The 20,155-nt window shown below is 34.7% G+C and overlaps 1 protein-coding gene across 3 annotated transcripts in view; it reads left to right on the top strand.

The window, feature by feature from the left end:
• LOC111004261 (furin-like protease 1) overlaps positions 1-20,155 on the top strand; it is a 152,571-nt gene that overhangs the window by 120,480 nt on the left and 11,936 nt on the right. For all 3 annotated transcript variants that reach the window (XM_045628246.1, XM_022275204.2, XM_045628247.1), the window contains exons 7-10: positions 8,393-8,565; positions 12,282-12,491; positions 15,153-15,291; positions 18,199-18,422. In XM_045628246.1, coding sequence (XP_045484202.1) covers positions 8,393-8,565; positions 12,282-12,491; positions 15,153-15,291; positions 18,199-18,422 — 746 coding nt within the window. The remainder of the gene's footprint in view (positions 1-8,392; positions 8,566-12,281; positions 12,492-15,152; positions 15,292-18,198; positions 18,423-20,155) is intronic.

Genomic DNA, 20,155 nt, shown 5'->3' with positions numbered 1-20,155 from the left:
GATCTAATTAGGCATAATCAGCATACAACACTTCCTTGTTATTTATCCCTAATGTTATATGTATTTTGATATGAAACGTAATATTCATATGTTTACTTTAGTTTGGTATAGATTAGAAACAGTAATATCTAAAATATCATTTGGAAACATCAAACGTGACGCTACGATACATAGTTTGTTGATCTCAGATTTCTTCCTTTCATTGATATTCTTAGTGCACACACGCATTATTGATTTAGGACCTAGTTTTCCTTCACTGTTTTTCAATTTCACACATATTGAAAAAACGCTCTTAGCTTGTATAGCTTTGAGGAATAGGCAAAATAAAATAAGTCTATAGAAATCAATAACAATAAAAGTGAAAAATCTAATACATTACCATACCAACGATTTGACGGTGCGCGTCGAGCGCTCGACTGAGGCGGACGTGTCACTTGTGAAGCGCAGACGCTGTTATTGCTATTCGTTGACGTACTCATCACGAGTATAGATCGTCTTTGATTTGAAGAATTTCGTTTGTGTTTTGAAGAAGAGGAGAGTTTGTGTTTTGCGTTGATTAATTTCCGCATTCTTTAATTGTTTTTTTTCTTTTTTGGTACATATAATTGTTCAAGGTCATGCGTTGATTCATTTGCGCAGTCTTTGGATATTAGGTCTAGAAGTATTCGTAGTTCTTAATTTATATATTTGGTGTATGAAATTCGTTAATGTATAGTAAACCTAATAACTATAAGTACAAATAATTAATTCTTATAGATCTGGTGAAACTATCTAACCACTTGACGTAATTTTCGTCTTGTAATTAGTTAATATTTGTTGTCTTTTGTGTCGTTGTCTGTCTGTTGTTGTTGTCCGAGATTATTATTACTTTTTCTCCTTTGTTTTTGTAATGATATTTTGGCTTGATAATTAGTTTTTAGTCATTTCAAAATGGATGACTGTAGCTCGGAATCGAGCATATCTGGGGTGGCAAAGACGCGTAAACGGTCTTTCTTCAAGTCTCCTCTGGCTGTCGACGGTATATCTGCTTCCGATACTGAGACAGAAGAATCGGTCTCAAGGAGGGAAACTGTGAAGAAAAAGACGAGTTCTCATTGTGTCGGTATTGGTAAGGCCAGGAAAGCATTAAAGGAGGCTAAGGAAGAAGCGGAGGAAGTTGCTTTTGAGAGGCACTTACGAAGTAAGACCTTTCGCAAGGATGTCGGAAAGAAGTCTGTGATTAAACAGAATTTTCTTCTTGATGGAGACATTGAATCTCTGGGAGCAGAAGAAATACGACAGAGAGCGGAGATAAGCACAGCTAAGCTCCTGGAGTTTGCTAAAAATCCAGGGAGTCTTATTGAAACTAACTCTGACGATCTGCAAAAGGTGGCTGCAGACCTGCAGGAGATAGTGAAATGTTTAACGTCTCGTTCAGTCGCAGAGGAGACTCGCCGCCTGCAGGCCGATAATAAACGACTGCGATCTCATGTGGCTGATCTGGAAGGATCTTTAAAGTCACTGCGCAGGGAGTTCTCTGAAAGATCAGCTCTTTCTTCTTCCATAACTAACACCTCACAGGATCCAAATTTTATGAAGACCCTAATAGATGAGATACAAGGTGGGGTTATGCGCTCGGTGGGAGCAATGATTGATGCCAAATTGGCGGGAATGGAGGACCGCTTATTACCAAGAACTGTCATTCGTCCACCCCTTGCAGCTTCAAAAGAAAGAGAGCAAGAGAGACCCGTTGGGTCATCCGTCAATGTGCTACCTGATGCAGGTTCGAAGTTGGGTCCGTCTATTAAAAAAAGGGTCACTGGTAATCCAGTTCAGGTGCTTGAGGGTCTTTGCCCTACTCCAAGTTGCTCCCAGGAGCAAGATGGTGCCTGGACGTCAGTTGTTGCGCATTCTAAGCGCAAAAGTAAGATGGATATATCGACTACTCCTGCGGACATTGCAACTGTGCAAAACCCTTATCTAGCACAGAACAATTCAAATAAGACGACAAAGGCGAAGGTGATGGAAGCCCCAAAAAAAGTTAAACTTTCTGCACCGCGATCTGCTGCGGTTGTCATTAAATTGCAGCAGGAGGCAGTAGATAAAGGTGTAACATATGCGGGTATCTTAAAGAAGGCTAGAGACAATGTCGTATTAGCTGACTTAGGCGTAAGTGAAGTCAGAATTAGAGAGACTGCAACAGGAGCCCGAATCATTGAGATACCTGGAACTCAAAGTGCGGAAAAGGCTAACCAACTTGCTGAGAAACTCCGCAGCGTTCTTTCAGAAGATGTGAGGGTAGATACGCCGGTGAAGCGTGCAGCTCTTCGTATCGGGGGGCTGGATGATTCCGTGTCTGTCCAAGAAGTCATTGCAGCAATAGCTGCAAAGGGTGAATGTGAGGCGGACTTGATTAAGGCGAGCACTCTTGTAAGGGGCCAAGGTGGAAACAATGTAGTTTTTGTGCAATGCCCAGTCACTGCGGCAAAAAAAGTTACTGAAGGTAGATTGCTTGTAGGTTGGAGTTCAGCTCACATTCAGGTGGTAGAAGATGGCCCTCTACGATGCTATAAATGTCTTGGTTTAGGCCATATTAGTGTGAAATGTCCGTCAGGTGTAGATCGTAGCACTTTATGTTTTAGATGTGGAAAGAATGGACATCACTCTGCAACATGTACAGCTGCTATAGCGCACTGTGCTGTCTGTGGCGATGCTGGTAAACCAGCGGACCACATAATGAGGGGAAGAAAATGTAATCCTCCGGTTGTGAAGGCAAAGATGGCGCTTTTGGCTAGAGGGCTCAGCACTGTAAATCAGGCTTTGCCTCGGGAGGATGATATTATGTCTCAATAATGGTTAATAGGGCAAATATAAACTTTCTTCAGGCGAATATAAACCACTGCGCTAGGGCACAGGACCTTCTCCTACAGACTAGGGCTGAATGGGATATTGACATTACTGTTGTCTCGGAGCCATATTTTGTACCTTCACTATCTCATTGGTTAGAAGATTTGACTGGCCTCGTCAGTATAATTGCTCGTCCTGGTGGATATCCTCTTATTTTAAAAGATCAGGGAATTGGTTATGTAGTGACTGAGTGGAACAGCCTCTTAATAGTTGCAGTGTATTTCTCTCCTAATAGAGAACTATCAGAGTTTCTTACTTTTCTTGACAACTTATGTCTCCCAATTCAACGAGCACAATTGCCAGTGATAGTATTAGGCGATTTTAATGCCCGATCTCAAACATGGGGTGATACTCTTACTAATGATAGAGGTAAGGCTGTAGAAGAATGGTATATAGAATTGGGACTTTTTCTGCTTAATAGAGGGAACATTCCAACTTGCGTGCGGTCGCAAGGGCAATCCTTGGTTGATTTAACATTTGCTTCACCAAGTATAGGATCCTCTGTGCAAAATTGGAGGGTTGTGGAAGATATAGAGACTCTCTCGGACCATCGCTATATTAGGTTCAATATTTTTAAATCCCAGATATATGAATCGGATGTAAATAGACAGGTCTTCCCACGCTGGGTTCTGAGCAGTCTAAATAAGGATCTAGCAGAAGAGGCGGCAATTGTACAAGCCTGGTGTTCGCCTGCTATTCGGCCTACGGATGTTAATGAAGCAGCTAGTCATCTTCGTCATGCGGCAAAAGCGATTTCTAACGCCGCCATGTCAAAATGGAGGCGCCAGCCACCGCGTAAAATGGTTCATTGGTGGAACGAGAATATTGCCCACTTACGTCAAGTGTGCAACAGTGCTAGGAGAGCATATCTCCGCAATCGCCGTAGACATTTGCGTGATTCTACTGAAGAGCAACGACTACACTCTCAATTTGTAGAACATAAGAAGGCTCTCCAACTAGCTATTAGTCAGGCTAAGGATAGAGCACATAATGAATTTCTTGAAAGTCTCAATCGGGATCCTTGGGGGCGGCCATACCGTCTTGTACGAAATAAATTGCAGACAGGAGGTCCTCCACTAACTGAGACACTCCGTTCAGACTTTGTTGCCAGAATTGTATCTGAGCTATTTCCCGCTGACCCCAACATAGTTCCTCCTCGCATGACATCTAATATGAGACCAGTAATAGAAGGAGATATTCCCTTGGTTAGTGATGTGGAATTTTCAGATGTAGTCGATCGTATAAAAAAACGTAGGAGAGCCCCAGGTCCAGATGGTATACACGGGCGTGTATTGGCAATTGCTGTTGAATATCTAGAGGATGAAATGCGGGAAGCATTTAATGCTTGTTTTCTTACTGGACAATTTCCGCAACTATGGAAGGAGGGCCGTCTATGTTTATTGCGCAAGCCTGGTCGTCCGCAAGACATTTCTTCAGCATATCGGCCAATAGTTTTACTTAATGAGGTGGGTAAACTGTTAGAAAGGATAATAGTTTTGCGCCTAAGTCAACATATATCTGGAGTTGGTCCAGACTTAGCAGACGCTCAGTATGGATTTAGAGTTGGACGGTCAACAATAGAAGCCATTGGCGCTTTGAAAGATTTTACTATGGAGGCTGTCCGTAGTGGAGGGAAGGCCCTGGCAGTTTCTCTGGATATTTCCAATGCTTTTAATAGCTTGCCGTTTACAGTCATAATGGAGGCTCTCCGTTTCCATAGGGTGCCCCTCTATCTTCAGAATCTTGTTAGAAGTTATTTAGAAGATCGTAAGATTCTGTATGTAAATGATTTAGGACAGCTGATTCGGTGGCCAATGAAATGCGGGGTTCCTCAGGGCTCAGTATTGGGCCCTCTTCTGTGGAACATGGGATACGATTGGGTGCTTAGGGGTACGTTGCTACCTAAGTTAAAAATGATTTGCTATGCAGACGATACTCTTATTGTAGCGCAAGGCAGAGACTTCCAGGAAGTGGTACGTCTAGTAGAAGTTGGGACTTCATTAGTAGTTGATAGGATTGGCCTACTAGGACTTAAGGTTGCTCTTGAAAAGACTAACGCGCTTTTATTTCACGGGCCAAGAGGTGGCCCACCTAAAAGGGCATCAATTATTGTTAATCAAGTTAGAGTGTCGGTGGGTCGTAATATGAAATATTTAGGGCTCATTCTTGATGGTAGGTGGAAGTTTGAGGATCATTTTAAGGCCCTTGGTTCGAGACTGGTTGGTGCAGCAGGGGCACTGAGTCGTCTGCTTCCGAATATAGGAGGACCTGACGAACGGTGTCGGAGGCTGTACTGTGGGGTCATTTCTAGCATGGCACTTTACGGAGCCCCAGTGTGGCAAGACTCCCTTACTATGAACAATAAAATCCTTCTTAGGAGACCGCAAAGAGTTATGGCAAGAAGAATTATTCGTTGTTACCGAACAGTGTCTTTCACCGCTGCTTGTGTATTAGCTGGCACTCCACCTTGGGAGTTAGAGGCTGAGGTTCTCACTGCTGTGTACCATTACCGGATGGAGCTGAGGGCTGAAGGTGTTTACACTGGTGTTGGGGAAGTTGAGAATCTGAGACGATTGGCGCGAACAGCTACAATGCAGAAGTGGTACCAAAACTTAGCTGATCCAATAGCAGGGCATAGAACGGTAGAGGCTATTCGTCCAGTACTTAGTGACTGGGCAAACAGAAAAAGTGGTACCCTTACCTTTCGTCTTGTGCAGGTAATGACAGGACATGGATGTTTTGGGCGGTACCTGCATGACATAGTGCAGCGGAAACCAACAACTAGCTGCTTGGACTGTGGCGCAAATGATGACACTGCAGAGCATACGTTGGAGGATTGTCCACAGTGGTCTCAGTTGCGTCATAATCTTTGTTCTGTGGTGGGTTATAATCTTGCTTTACCTTGTGTTGTAAATAAAATGCTCGGCAGTGACGAGGTATGGAATGCAGTGGTATCCTTCTGTGAGCATGTAATGCTACAGAAGGAGTCAGCAGAACGAGAAAGGGAGCGCTTTAGGACGAATCCTAGGGGTAGAAGACGGGGAGGAAATAGGAGAAGATATGCCCATCTCTTACCTCCTATGTAGTGTATTGCACCGAAGCTTTTTGAATGTATTATGCCGTTGAGGTCCCGGTAGAATGCGATAGCGACCCCGGAGCCTCTGTAACGCGGCTTTGTAGGTATTTGTCGAGGTGTTTTTAGTGGGTATTGTTCACCCAGTCTCTGAATAGCAGAGATTTTGGTGTGGGTCGAGTCCCACATACCCCTGCAACTTCCTAGGGCAGGGGATGCGCAAATGCATTTCCACCTCGAATAACAAAAAAAAAAAAAAAAAAAAAAAAAAAAAAAATACCAACGATTTAAAATTCTGAGACATTAAAATATTTACGAAATTTAATTATAGATTGTCAAACCACTTGTAAGGCTTCAGGGTTTAAATAGCTGCTGTTATCCCATTTTCTATTTCAGAAAGCACGTAAAGATAAATAAAGACAAATAGAGATAAGAAACGATCAATGAAGAAGCTATATTTTTTGGAACTTATTTTCAAATTGTCATGCATGAAAAGAACTCTACTATCATGCTGCCTCGTGTCTACATGTTTATTAATTTATGTTAATGGGATTTTAACGCCGTTATTCCGACATCGCCTGAAATTATGCAAATTAATTCTGCCGTTTTAAGATGAGAGCACTAAATATAAACACCTTAAGTGTATATCGCGGTTAAGATTTACGAGAATTATTGGAACATTATAGTCTACTTACTGTCGAGTAATTATCGGTTTTGTTAATTGGAAATTGGTGTATATTACGTTGTTCATACTAACGTAAAACGGGAAAACTTTTTGGGCGTCCGCGTCGACAATAAAGTCCGATCGACAGTTTTTAATTTTATTGTTCATACATTTTCCTTTTAACATGCAACAGCACATAATTAAGATAGACAATTTGTAAAATCTGTTGCTACAATATTAATAAGTCGGTACGGGGTCTTGTCGTGAGTAAAAAATGTTTAATTAATCTTATCACTTGGTATCACGGTAATAATAATTCCTTTTAGTAGGTACATACAATAAAATACGGAAGTATTAATAAATATGTTTTCTGTGTGAACGTCTACGTCATTAAAGTTAATATATAGTACAAGATATAGTTCCAGTGGCAAAATTAGCCGAACTGAAAATTAGTAATTAAAAAAAGTGTTGCTTTTTTAATTATTTAACACCATACGGTTCCACGTATCTACTTATTTGTCCAAGATGTTGTAATTACAAACATTACTTGGCCATGATAAATACTATACAGAAATATAATATTTAGCTCGGCCTAAAAGTAAAATTTGTAAAGGTCTCATAGATCATATAAAAATAGTGAGGTTCCCGAAACAGTTATTTTCTGGAGTTGAATGGGATCTGAGTAAACGTTTTGGGCGGGACCTAATATCACGTAGAAAAAAGGTTACACACAATGTACTCCTTCTACTGAAAGCTCTTATAACCCTTTCAGTATTAATAATGAAAGAGGACAACGTTTTTTGATAATTTTACTTCTTAATTCGTTTTAAAATGTATAGAAACCGGATAAAATAACCTTATTTAGTTCTCCTACAGTTGATTTTTTTTTCATGAATTTATTTATAAAAAATGTATTGACTTTTTTTATAATGACTGTAACGTTCCAATAAATTAATAAATATGAATATAATAAATTACATTGTTATTATTTATATTCATACAATATATTTAAAAGTAAAAAACATAGCTTTTAATTTGAGTACTTAAATAATATACTTTAACAGAAAATAATATACATAAACAATAATTATTCCAGATATAATTTAGGTATAAACTGTAAAGTCAATAATATGAAGGCATTGGACGGTAAAGTGACCATTTGAATGCTATCAAATTTGCATAATTAGTTTCAGACCAATAAAGACATTTGGAAATGTACCAACTATACAATATCCAATTTCGTCGAATAGATACTTGAATTAATTTTATTGATAAAATTATTCTTTAATACTGAGTGATTATTTCTAAATATATCGCGAATTATGCTGTAAAAATCCTTTATTTTCTGGCCGTTGAAATAGTGAATAATTAGTGATTTTATGGTTTAAAAATGCTAAAAAATTCGCTTAATCTGAAACCTCGTTAAGACTTGGCCACTAATCGTGAACCCTTTTAATGTTTTAATACCAAAATCATAGTATATCAATTTACAATGTTGAACCTTGTTAAACTTTTAGCCAGTATTAAGTGGTCAATTATTTTTTTTAAATATTTCGGAAGAATTAAGGATATTTTCTTATTATATTAATTTTTAAGTTTACCTTTTATATAATGTTAAAAAATGAACATACAGAATATTTGGAAAATCAAAAGTTTTATCTTCTGTACATATAATATTAACAAGGTTATATATATTGTTAAATTTAGTCCGGGGTTTTGAACCTTGACTAAAGTACATGCCTCATAGTTGTCAATTATTATATTTTCAGGTGTCAGAATGTTGGACGGGGATGTGACTGACGCCGTTGAAGCTCGGTCATTAAGTCTGAATCCTCAACACGTTGATATCTACAGCGCGTCTTGGGGACCCGATGATGATGGGAAGACTGTTGATGGACCTGGAGAACTGGCAACAAGGGCATTTATTGAAGGTGTTAATAAGGTAGGAGATGCCAATGTTTTTATAAAAACCCTACATAATGTATACTTATATTATAAACATATGTGTTTACTGGACCGATTTCAAAAATTCTTTCACTATTAGAAAGCTGCACCAAAAAAAACCCTTCTGCAAGAAAATAACAAGGTATGAAAAAATTATCCATAAAAAATGATCACGACAGCGTGAGCACTGTGGAAACTATTGATGATAAAACAAATTTATGTTCCACAGTATAAATATCACAGTATTAATATTGAAGGTATGAGATGCAATGTTAAGCTGGGATAGTAATAATCTGCCTTCTATAAAATGCATATTTATTTGCATGTGCATTTTTGAAATAACAAATACTAAGATTGTTGGACAGTACACGTTACGAAAGTTTATAATAGGAAAAAGCAATATCTTAAAACTAATTACACGTGCTACGTCCGTAGCTATGCTACGAAATGTCTACGACGCGAGCTTCTTTGCTTCAAAGGTTTATACTTTCTTTAGAAAAGGCCGCTAATGATATTAAAAGTACGAACAAGATGTATAAATATGTAGTAACCAGCAGAGTGTTTAACACAGTTTAACGTTTTTTTTTTCAAATCATCTCTATCCAAATTGAAATAAAAAAAATATTGAGTAATCCATTCGATTTCAAGTACACATTTTTGGGTACGTGGGTGGGAAGTATGGCCACCTAATCGTCTATAAATAAGGCTTTCTCACACACACACAAAGATAGAAATCTGTGTGGATTCAATGTAGTGGATGGACCTTTGTCTAAACATGATTAAGTAAAATATATTTTTATCATACTGTCATATTTATTATTTAATAAACAACGACAGTTTCACATTTGTTACTGGTATAATAGAAAATCGTTTTCATAAGCTCTCAAATAATTACAATAAAATTTTAACAACCCGTTATTTATCGTTACCAGAGTATTAATAAGCCCTTTTGCAGAAACACTCCTCTATTCACTTTTAATGAAATGTCACAGCTGTTTTAAATTCGTAACTTGAATTTAACCCCATTTTGCTATTCAACATTGAATGCTATATACCCGTGATACAGTTGAAATTAGGGTATATTATGCCAGCAATTTAGTATCCGTTGACTCGGCTGCTAGCGAGGCGAGAATAATTTCTTTAATGACGCAATTATTTTCACTAACAACTTCCCATACGTATGGTCAAGATGGCATAAAATTTACATAATAGAGGGAGTTCATTTTAGCCATGTCTACCAAGGATTTATCTTGTCGTCTCCGCAGCCGCTTTATTAGATCCCCGAAGTAAATATATGTCTAACAAAAGCAATTTTCTTGGATTACGGGCATTATTTTTCATTACATCATCCTTTCTCACAAGAATGTGTGTAAATCTCTTCTTAGAGTTTGTCAAAGGCTTAATTTTATATGCTGTCTATAGAATTTATGTGAATAAAAAAATCTTAAAATTTTCACATGAAATGTTTTTATAAAAAACCCCACATAATGTATGTATGTACTTATATTATAAAGAGGAAACATATTTGTTTACTGGACCGATTTCAAAAATTCTTTCACTATTAGAAAGCTGCACCAAAAAGAACCCTACTGCAAGAAAATAACAAGGTATGAAAAAATTATAAGTGCATATAGAATCTGTCATCGCGAGCACTGTGGAAACTATTGATGATAAAATAAAATTTATATTTCACAGTATTAATATCTAAAAAAATAATGTTTTCCTCGTGGGCAATTGAATTGGCTCACCTCGAGTTGGAACTCCAAGAGATGAATTTTTTGCCACAAATCAAATCCACTTCAAATGTTGTGTATTAGGGAAGTTACGATACTGAAGTTCTAGAAATTAATATATTCTCGAAGAAAGATTTCTTTTTAGTTTTTGTTATTCATTTTCAACAATTTATAAAAATAATCTTTAAATCCCTGGACTTATTCAAACCATTCTTTCATTACCTATTTGAATCAAGAATTGTTTAATACTTGTAGAGTATTTTCAAATTAACTTATGTTGGACATTCTACGCAAATGATGTTACGAATTTACTATTGTATCAGATATATATTCCTCGTAAAGTAAAATGTTTATAGTGATTATGTAGTAGTATGTAATAATCTGGAAGGAAGTTATTGAAAACTAAGAAAACTAAGTAAAATAAATATTTTATGATAACAAAAATATCTATAGTCCGGCTTAGTAGATTTTCCACTTCCACGAGATCGGTGTATCTTCGCGAGTGAAACCGCGGGGGATTACTAGTTTATAATAATATTGTGCCTCTGTTACATTCAATTATTACTTAATAATTTACTTTTTTAGCTACGTTATTTTATCGTACAATTTTATTTTATTGATTGCTATGTATGTTTAAATTTTACATTCACTTCATTTATTCATTTAGAAAAGGCCAGGCACATGACTAATCTTTCAAACTAATATTTCTGCTTTATAAAGGCGCCTTACTTTATATATATGAGTTACTGACGGATATACATTTTATGTATTCTTGTGATTAATCTGGTTGAGTATGATAGATTGGATTCAAAAGCATTATCCATCACAATTATACGGGTATCTTTCAAGAGACCCAACAAACACATGCACGAAATAATTAAATCATAAATAGATTCTTTAATTAATACTGTCACCGCTTAAAGTTAAAATTTTCGGAAAAAAATTAAATTTTCTATGTTTTCATAGTATATTTAATAATTCCGGTACATGTGTTTTTAAGTGTATAATAATTTGATTCGATGTCATTCTTGATTCGACTTTAATCGAAATGAATTATAATTTAATTTTATGTGGCGGAAAATATGCTGCTATCATATATGTGTACCAGACAACACCACCAAACCCAAAGAGAATTTAGAACAAATGCAATTCAAATTATATAGATCCGAAATTATCGGTAATGGTCGAGTTATTAAAAGCATTAAAAAAATAACGGTTTCCGATTTTCCGACAGCTATGAAGCCCGAGAGTTTAGAAAATATTTCCTACCCATGAAATCTCATAACTTTTTTCGATAATTCGGTTAAAAGGTTCTCGGAAACTACTCAATCTCCGCTGCAGCTTTCGCAATTAAAAACATAAAAGCTTTTCACACAAGCCATAACATACTAGCTTTCCAATCATCAAACTCATCATAATATTTTCTATATTTGGAACCTCTCAGTAGCAGGCAGTAATCACGTAATTACCAAACAAACATATATTTATATATCCTACATTTTATAGGTCCTATTTATAGGTCCTATATTTTCTTCTGTATATCTTGATGTGATTTGTATGATTTAAAATTGTAACGATGGACTTGTTTACTAGTATAGGCCTATAACGCCTAAATAATTCAATGATAATTTAACTGCGAACTGATCTGCGAACTGAATCTGAAAAATGAGAAAAATTCCAGCGCAGATTGTTAGTCCACAATCTCATATTGAAAACAATCTGAGATCAGACCGTGACAGTGGATCGTTCCGCTATCTAATATCAATCAGTCGATTGGTTATTGGCACACTTATCAATATTTGGATTAAGACCCCTATCTGAGATTGTCAAAAATGGATTGAGATAGGTTATTTAGTTTGGGCGTAAGACTTGACTGATGCGATTATAACAACCTATTTTTAAGATACACTTCAATTCTCTGTAATATTGTTTTAAAACAAAAAAACTGATTAAAATAAAATCTATTACCTTTTCTCTACAGGGTCGTAACGGCAAAGGGTCTATATTTGTTTGGGCTTCGGGTAACGGGGGCAGAGAGCACGACAACTGCAATTGTGATGGTTATACAAACTCTATCTGGACTTTGTCAATATCTTCGGCCACTGAACGAGGCGAGGTTCCGTGGTACTCAGAAATGTGCAGTTCAACTCTTGCTGCGACTTACAGCAGTGGTGCTGTGCTGGAGAAGCAGGTGAGTTACTTTTATTGCACCAAAGTATCAGTTTAATATGTGAGATAAATATATCTTTAACATCATTTGACTATGATGAATTATTGATCATGTTTTCTAGTTGCGAAATATTATTAGTAGCTATATTATTATTAATAACATAATAGAATTGTATCGAATAAGTTTAGTGTGTTCTTTAGACTATAAGAGTTAAACAAACAAAATATGTATTGATAGAAAACAAGTAAAAGACAAATAAAAATCTCCTAACAGACAGTCTGTAGGAGAATCTAAGAATTAATTTTATGTAACTTAAAGCATAAACTTTAAAATTAATAAACAAAAGTTCTAGTGGCTTGAGCGTGTAACTCTCATCTGAGGTTGTCGGTTCGAACCCCGACTGTGCACCATTGGACTTTTCAGTTTATTTGTATATCTCTATATAACTTGAGAGTTATTTAGGTTGAGTTAGACAGTAAGCTGTGGGGTGACGGAAAATTTCGCGAGGGAACCTACCCAACGATTAGAAAAAAACAAATTGAACACGTAACATATAATGTCTAAGACCGCAAGGGTTAAAGCTCTATTTGGATTTATAATAAGCTGTAAATTATATTAGGAATTAAGAAACTTTTATATATTAAATTAAAATGGTATTTCAAATACGAAAACAATAAACAACCATATCTCTTTTCCCGGGGCCAAGTTAGCAACTATTTACAATATAACTTTATAACTGACAATGCTGCTCGCTTTTGTTGAAAGCTGTAAAATGTCTACAACAAGGCTTCAACAATTTTTATAACGATGTCTGAAATTCCTAGTACAATTCATATATTCGGAACACCCTGAAATTGTATGATCGAATTTTCTTCACAAAACATTGTGACAACTCAGAACATCTGTTTATTTGGTTTTGAAACTTACATGGCTATTAAGTCAAAATCTCTATAATTTTATATTTACGTTAGTTTCTTTTTTATGACTACGGATGGCTTTAATACATTGAATCAAGCTGAATAAAGAAATTAGATATAAATATGGCTGACAACGCAGTTGCTCTACGTCAATGTGTGTGTTTGTCGATGGTATCACTTACCATCAAATGAGCTTCCTGCCAATATGCCACCTGTTATATAAAACAAATTGAAACAATTATAGAAAGGATAATATGTTGTTTGAACAGAAATAATTTAAACATGTCGTTTGTAATTTAAAATTTAACAAATACATTTTCGAATTGCATAATAAGTATATTAAGATATTAGCTCAACAATAAAATTTACAGACATAAACGTACGCCTCACAGTTAAATTAAAAAAGAAAAACAACTCGCCGCCAATTTTTTAAATAAATATATTAATCATTTTATTACATTTTAAACGACATCCATTAAAAAATAATAAATGTTATTTTAATTTAACCAATAGGACAGCTACTACTCATCCACCATCTTGTCTATCAAGCAATAATACCTTACTAATATATCATAGCTTACTACGTATCTTCTACTATACGTGCTAATTTGTGATACTTGTAAATCTTAATATATATATTTCTTGTGTGCGTGTGTATGTGACTGAACTCCTAAACGACTGGACCGATTTAGACGATATTTTTTTGTGTGTGTTCAAGGGGATCTGGGAATGGTTTAGATTCACATTGTCCGCTGGACAATGTTTTTTTAATTAATTTTCAATTTATTAGTTGTTGTTGATTTTGGAATGTTTTACATTGGATCCGACAGACGGCGCTACCATCGCACTGTCAAATTCTAAATAATATTCGAATTTTAATTTTAGTCTGTCCCGAAATTTAAAAAAAGTTTTGTTATCATTGTGTTATATCGTGTGTGACCATGTGCTGGATCGTTAGATATTGTCATAACATTTGAATAATAATTTTCATCAAAATGGCTTATTAAAAATTGAAATTTTGAAATTAAAGACGTGTAGACAGGACAACGTCTGTCGGATCCGCTAGTATGCTTATAATTTTTTAAACAAACTATTACAAAACAAATGACTTTTCCGTGTAGTCTGAAACTTTGTTAAAACAGTCGTTATTTTTATATTGTCTGTTTTTAAAAGCAAACTGACTATGGACATAAATGTTCTAAAGTATTCTTTTTACAAAGTCGAATAGTGTAATGTATACTAGGCTAACCACAATACTGTGAAAACGTTAATACATTCATTTGTCGAATAAAGGAAACTATAAATGGAGATAATTATTAAATAATTGAAATGTGATATTGTTGATTATATGAAAATAACATTTGTTTATTTTGCAAGAGTTTAAAAAGTCTAAAAATCAATTGTTTTAGTAGTACATGATTTGAAAAATAGAACTAAAGAACGAAGTGCCTTCTCCTTATTGGTAAATAAGGTTAGACCTAAACTACGGTAAAACTTAATAAAGGTTAGCCTTAAGTTAGCCAATATTTTCTCTTTGTCAATATTTATCCAACTCACTTTCTCATATATTTTTAGTTAGGACATGTTACGGAGCTTCATAACATAATACTTATACGACATACGAATACATTAAAAATTGTATTTAATAAATAAAAGTCGGCTTAACAACAAAAGCAAGTTTATCAATTTTGTACTATAAAAATTTAGTATGTTTGTATATATATGTATATGTATAATTAATTTTTACTTCAACATTGTCGTCTAGGTGGTTACTACAGACCTGCATCATACATGTACAACCAGCCACACGGGTACATCAGCCTCTGCCCCGCTTGCTGCGGGAATTTGTGCTTTAGCATTACAAGCCAATAAGGAACTCACGTGGAGGGATATGCAGCATATTGGTAAGTGTGTCCCTTATGAAACACAACCTAAGTCGAGCAAATCATTGAGAAATAAGAATGCAAAGAAAACTTAAAATGTATAGTGTCCCTGATGAAACACAAGCAAATCATTGAGAAATAAGGAAGCAAAGAAAATTTAATATGCATATCTAAAATATTTTTTTATCTTCTATGAAAGTTTATTGTTCCATTTTACATATGATAAATATTGTAATTAATGAAGCGCCCTGACCCAGTGTTAAATAAAGCCTATTTTTTTTTCTTTTTTAATCATTGAGAATAATTTTATATTTCCAAAAGTATTTTAAGTTTATTCGTTACGCACATTCAAAAACCATTTCTGTTATATTAGTAGCGACATTATTTTACTAATCCTAACTGAAGTGGAAGATTTACTCTAACTGCTCACGTGTAAAAACAGACCAGTATTCGTATTAGTTTTCTCTACTCTACTTTTCCACTAGCAAGCTTTTTTGAAACAATTTATTTCTTGAAAGAAACAACTCGGAACGTCAAACCATTGAAAGAATACGTACATCACATACAGTATATAAAAGTGACGAAATGCATTACACAACATTAGTCTACTTTCGCGACAAAATCTACGTCCGTTAGAAGCGTACGACGTAGTAAAATAAAACTCAAACAATTACGGTGAAGCTGGATTTCAAGTGGGAACAGAAAAATATTTTTAAACATTCACTTCCGTTCCATTTGACTTAAGATGTACTTAACTATTTCAAGGTAAAATCGCCTTACCTTCTTAGCGGAAAATGCTTTCAAAGAAAGATTTGGCACGAGATAAACGGTAATCCTATTTTCTTTGCCGGTTGTGTGACATATTCTTTATGTGATAAAAGAAAGAGCTGCTTGCGAAATAAACTACGAATTTTTAATTTTTATCATAACAAATATAAATAAATATTATTAAAAAAATGGATTATTTGTCATATAAATTATTATATCTGAAAGATTTTTGAAGATTAATGTATAGGAACAAAACGAGACGTTACTGAGCTTTATAACATATTTGTTATGTGACGTTAATTATTTTCATTAAAGTATTAAATAAATGAAAGTCGCTTAAACGACAGAAGCAATATTATCAATGTACCTATAAAAGTGTAATTTGTTCTTCATCTTGATGTAGCCATAATTAATTTTTACTTCAAACTGTCGTCTAGGTGGTAACTATACACTTGCACATGTACAATAGGCAAAGAAACAATATGTATATTTTAATTAACATACATTATTTTTGCAAAAATTAATCCAGTGCTTAATAAATAATAGGAAGAGATCGCTTGATAGCGATAAGGCCGCCCGTTGCATCCCTTGTAATTTATATGTATTGTGTTATTTGTGTTTCTTTCTAGCAACGAAGTGTGAATAAATAAAATAAAATAAATACAATTAATTATATATTTTCGTTGATTGAAATTTTTGGTAATCAACATTGCCATATCTATTATAAGTTTATCCGGATTCTGAATCCAAGTCCATATTTCACGTTATTTTTTGTTACATGTACGATACATACTACCGTAGTCTATTTATTTAAATTATTTTTTATTAATATACCATGGTTATTCAAATTATTTCACAGATAATAACAAACACGCTTATTATGGAAACAAAACGATTAAACCGGTTAATGGGAGTTGAAAATAAACAAAAGATAATTACAATAACGAATTATAATTACGTTTTTATTGCTTCCTGTTAAAACGTGAATAAAGTATTAACAATAATGTATTAACGGTCTTGCTGGCTCATTTTAAAACAAGTTAGTAATTTTATAAAAACAGAAATTTACTTAAATGAGCTTATAAACTAAATAGATATATTATATAGATTGTATATTGTATATTGTTCCTTTTCTGTATGTCTAGAATAACGCGGTTAAATCAATATTAGTTTTCCATGGGCTTTCCATATGACTAAGTTTTACCTAGAATCAATATAATTATACTTCGATGACTATATTTTACTTCATTGTTTCGTTTATATTTCAAAGTTAGATTTTTAAATCACGTTAATATTTGACGATGAACATTTACCCCCCTATTTATGTAACATCTGTCGTATTCCATCGCACAATTTGACAGAAAGAGACGAACTTTTGAAAGGATTGAAGTTTATAAAATATCGTAAATCATACAAATAAATATGGCCATAGGTCAGAATATGATAAGTCTATTCTATCTAAGTAAAATATAGTAAGAAATAAGGAAATAATCATTGCCACAGAAATAAATTATCATGGCATTTATTAAATAATACTAAATATTGTAGTTCGAAAATTACAACAATTATGCAAACATATGTTAATGTTAATTATTCTTAATGAATGTTTTGCTCAAATAGTTTTTTGATGTATATAAAAATTAACTGAAATTAGTAGTGAGTTTTATAAGCAATTTAGTCGTATTGTTTGCGAAACGCTATCGTATATTGGAGCTTTTTTATGACTGCATTTTCAAATTACCCAACTTCAATTTTTCTTATAACCACTATCTAAAACAAATTAGAAATTTTCTTAATTACAACGTGAAATACAGATAAGCAACTTTAAACATAATTTAATTATGAAAATACAAAAACATTCTGCTGTATTTTGTAGAGATCGAGACGAAGCAGGAAGTTTTTGACATCTATTGTAAGAGTTAATTATTTTAATAAAGACAATTCCACTACACATCTTTTTACTGAGTTCCTCTTTTTACAATCACTTTTTATAGGTACATAACTTGAATATATGAAGTGTAATATTATGATTAAAATGCTTACTATGTTTGGAAATGTAAGCGGTTGTTAGATTTAAATAGTAAGCTTCTACTTATTTTAAAAATGTAACTATTTGTTTTGTGAATAAATAAGATTTTTAAATTAATATCGTGTGAACAGTTGTTCGAACAGCACGACCGGAACGTCTGAGCACCGGTGGTGAATGGCGAGTGAACGGTGTCGGCCGGAATGTTTCTCATTCGTTCGGCTACGGGCTTCTCGATGCGGCGGGCATGGTACGACTTGCCAGGTCTTGGAAAACAGTACCTCCGCAACGAAGATGTGAACTTGCCGCTTCAACGCCCCAAAGAGCTGTACCACCGAAGTCGTCAATATCTTTACGGGTTAGTATTTTATTTTTACATTTAGGTACAGAAACAGAAAACAGATTGATTACATACATACAATTATTACACACTAAACAACATTTGAAAATCTGATTTCCAATTATATCTGTACACAGCATTTACACTAAATATCAACTAAACAACATACACATATCAAACTGAATGACAAAAAAAGAAAATAATATATATATATATATATATATTTATTTATTTATTTATTGGGAAACCAGACAGATACATCCTTATAATAAAAACATAGTCAAAAATAAAACACAATACAAACACATTGGATGCATCCTCAACAGGTTACACTTATACAACCATAAAAATAACACATGACAACGACACACATAATTATAGTAGAGAGTTAAGACATTAAGAGCTGCTTTATTTTATTCTTAAACAAAGCAGTAGTGGAGTGCGAAAAAGGGTCAATGTTTTTGATTGAATCTAGAGAAGCACACATCCTGTGAAGAGGCTCGCGGAACCCAATGTTGGTTCTGGGAGTCTGAAAATTAAAAGTTCTATGTAAGCGTAGAGACCTGGCAGGAACATTAAATGGTATGAGTTCAAGAAGATCTGAACAACTTATTTCATTTACGCATATTTTTCTCAGTGTGACACAATCTATTAGATTACGCCTAGTACTCAGAGAAGGTAATTTATATTTTTTTAAAAGTTCCTTGTAATTAGCCCTACCACTATTCATCCGATAATTTAAAATGCGTAAAAATTTCTTTTGTACAGCCTCCAGTTGTGCGACATATATAGCGTAATGCGGATTCCAGATGGGACAGGCGTACTCCAACTGGGATTGCACGAGCGTCTTATAAAGGTGGATGTATGTGGTTTTGTCTTTGAAGGGTCTGGTGACTCGTGTTATGAAACCTAACATGCGGTAGGCTTTATTAATAATTAAGCCTATGTGCTTATCTAGGGTTAATTTGGAGTCAAAAAGGACACCAAGATCCCTTACAGACCGCACACGTTCGAGGGCATGGTATCCAAGGGTGAAGTTGGCGGTGATTGTGTTATGTGTTTTTCTTGTAAACACGATATGCTGACACTTACTATATTTCAAGAATAATTTGTTTATTTGGCAGTAGTCATCAAGCCTATCGAGATCCTCCTGGATAAGTTTCACGTCAGAAAGTGTAACTACCTTTCTGTATAACTTTAAATCGTCTGCATAGAGCAAGTAATTGCAGTGTAAGAAACATTTGGATATGTCATTAATATATAAGGAAAAGAGCAACGGCCCAAGAATGGAGCCCTGGGGGACGCCGGATGTCACTACTATTTGAGAAGAAGTAAACCCATTTATAACCACCGATTGAGCACGATTATGTAGATATGCTGTAAACCATCTTAAAAGATTGCCCTTAATACCATTAAAAGACAGCTTTTGTAAAAGCATCATATGGTCAACTTTATCAAATGCCTTCTGAAAGTCTGTGTAGATTGTGTCTATCTGGTGGTTATTATCTAAACCGTTAAAAATATAATTACTGAAAACAAGGAGGTTTGAGAGAGTAGATTTACCAGCTGCGAATCCGTGCTGTTGGTCTATAATAACATGCCTTAGACTGGAATAAATGCGTTGGTGAACTAATCTTTCCAGAACTTTAGGGATTGCAGAGAGTATTGAAATCGGTCGGTAATTTTCGACATCGCTCCTTTCACCACCCTTAAAGATAGGCGTTATGTAAGATAATTTCCAGCAGTCAGGG

Source organism: Pieris rapae, chromosome 5 (genome assembly GCF_905147795.1).
Source record: "Pieris rapae chromosome 5, ilPieRapa1.1, whole genome shotgun sequence".
Classification (NCBI taxonomy): domain Eukaryota; kingdom Metazoa; phylum Arthropoda; class Insecta; order Lepidoptera; family Pieridae; genus Pieris; species Pieris rapae.
Note: the sequence above shows the minus strand (reverse complement) of the source record. Positions and strands in the feature narration are given on the sequence as shown.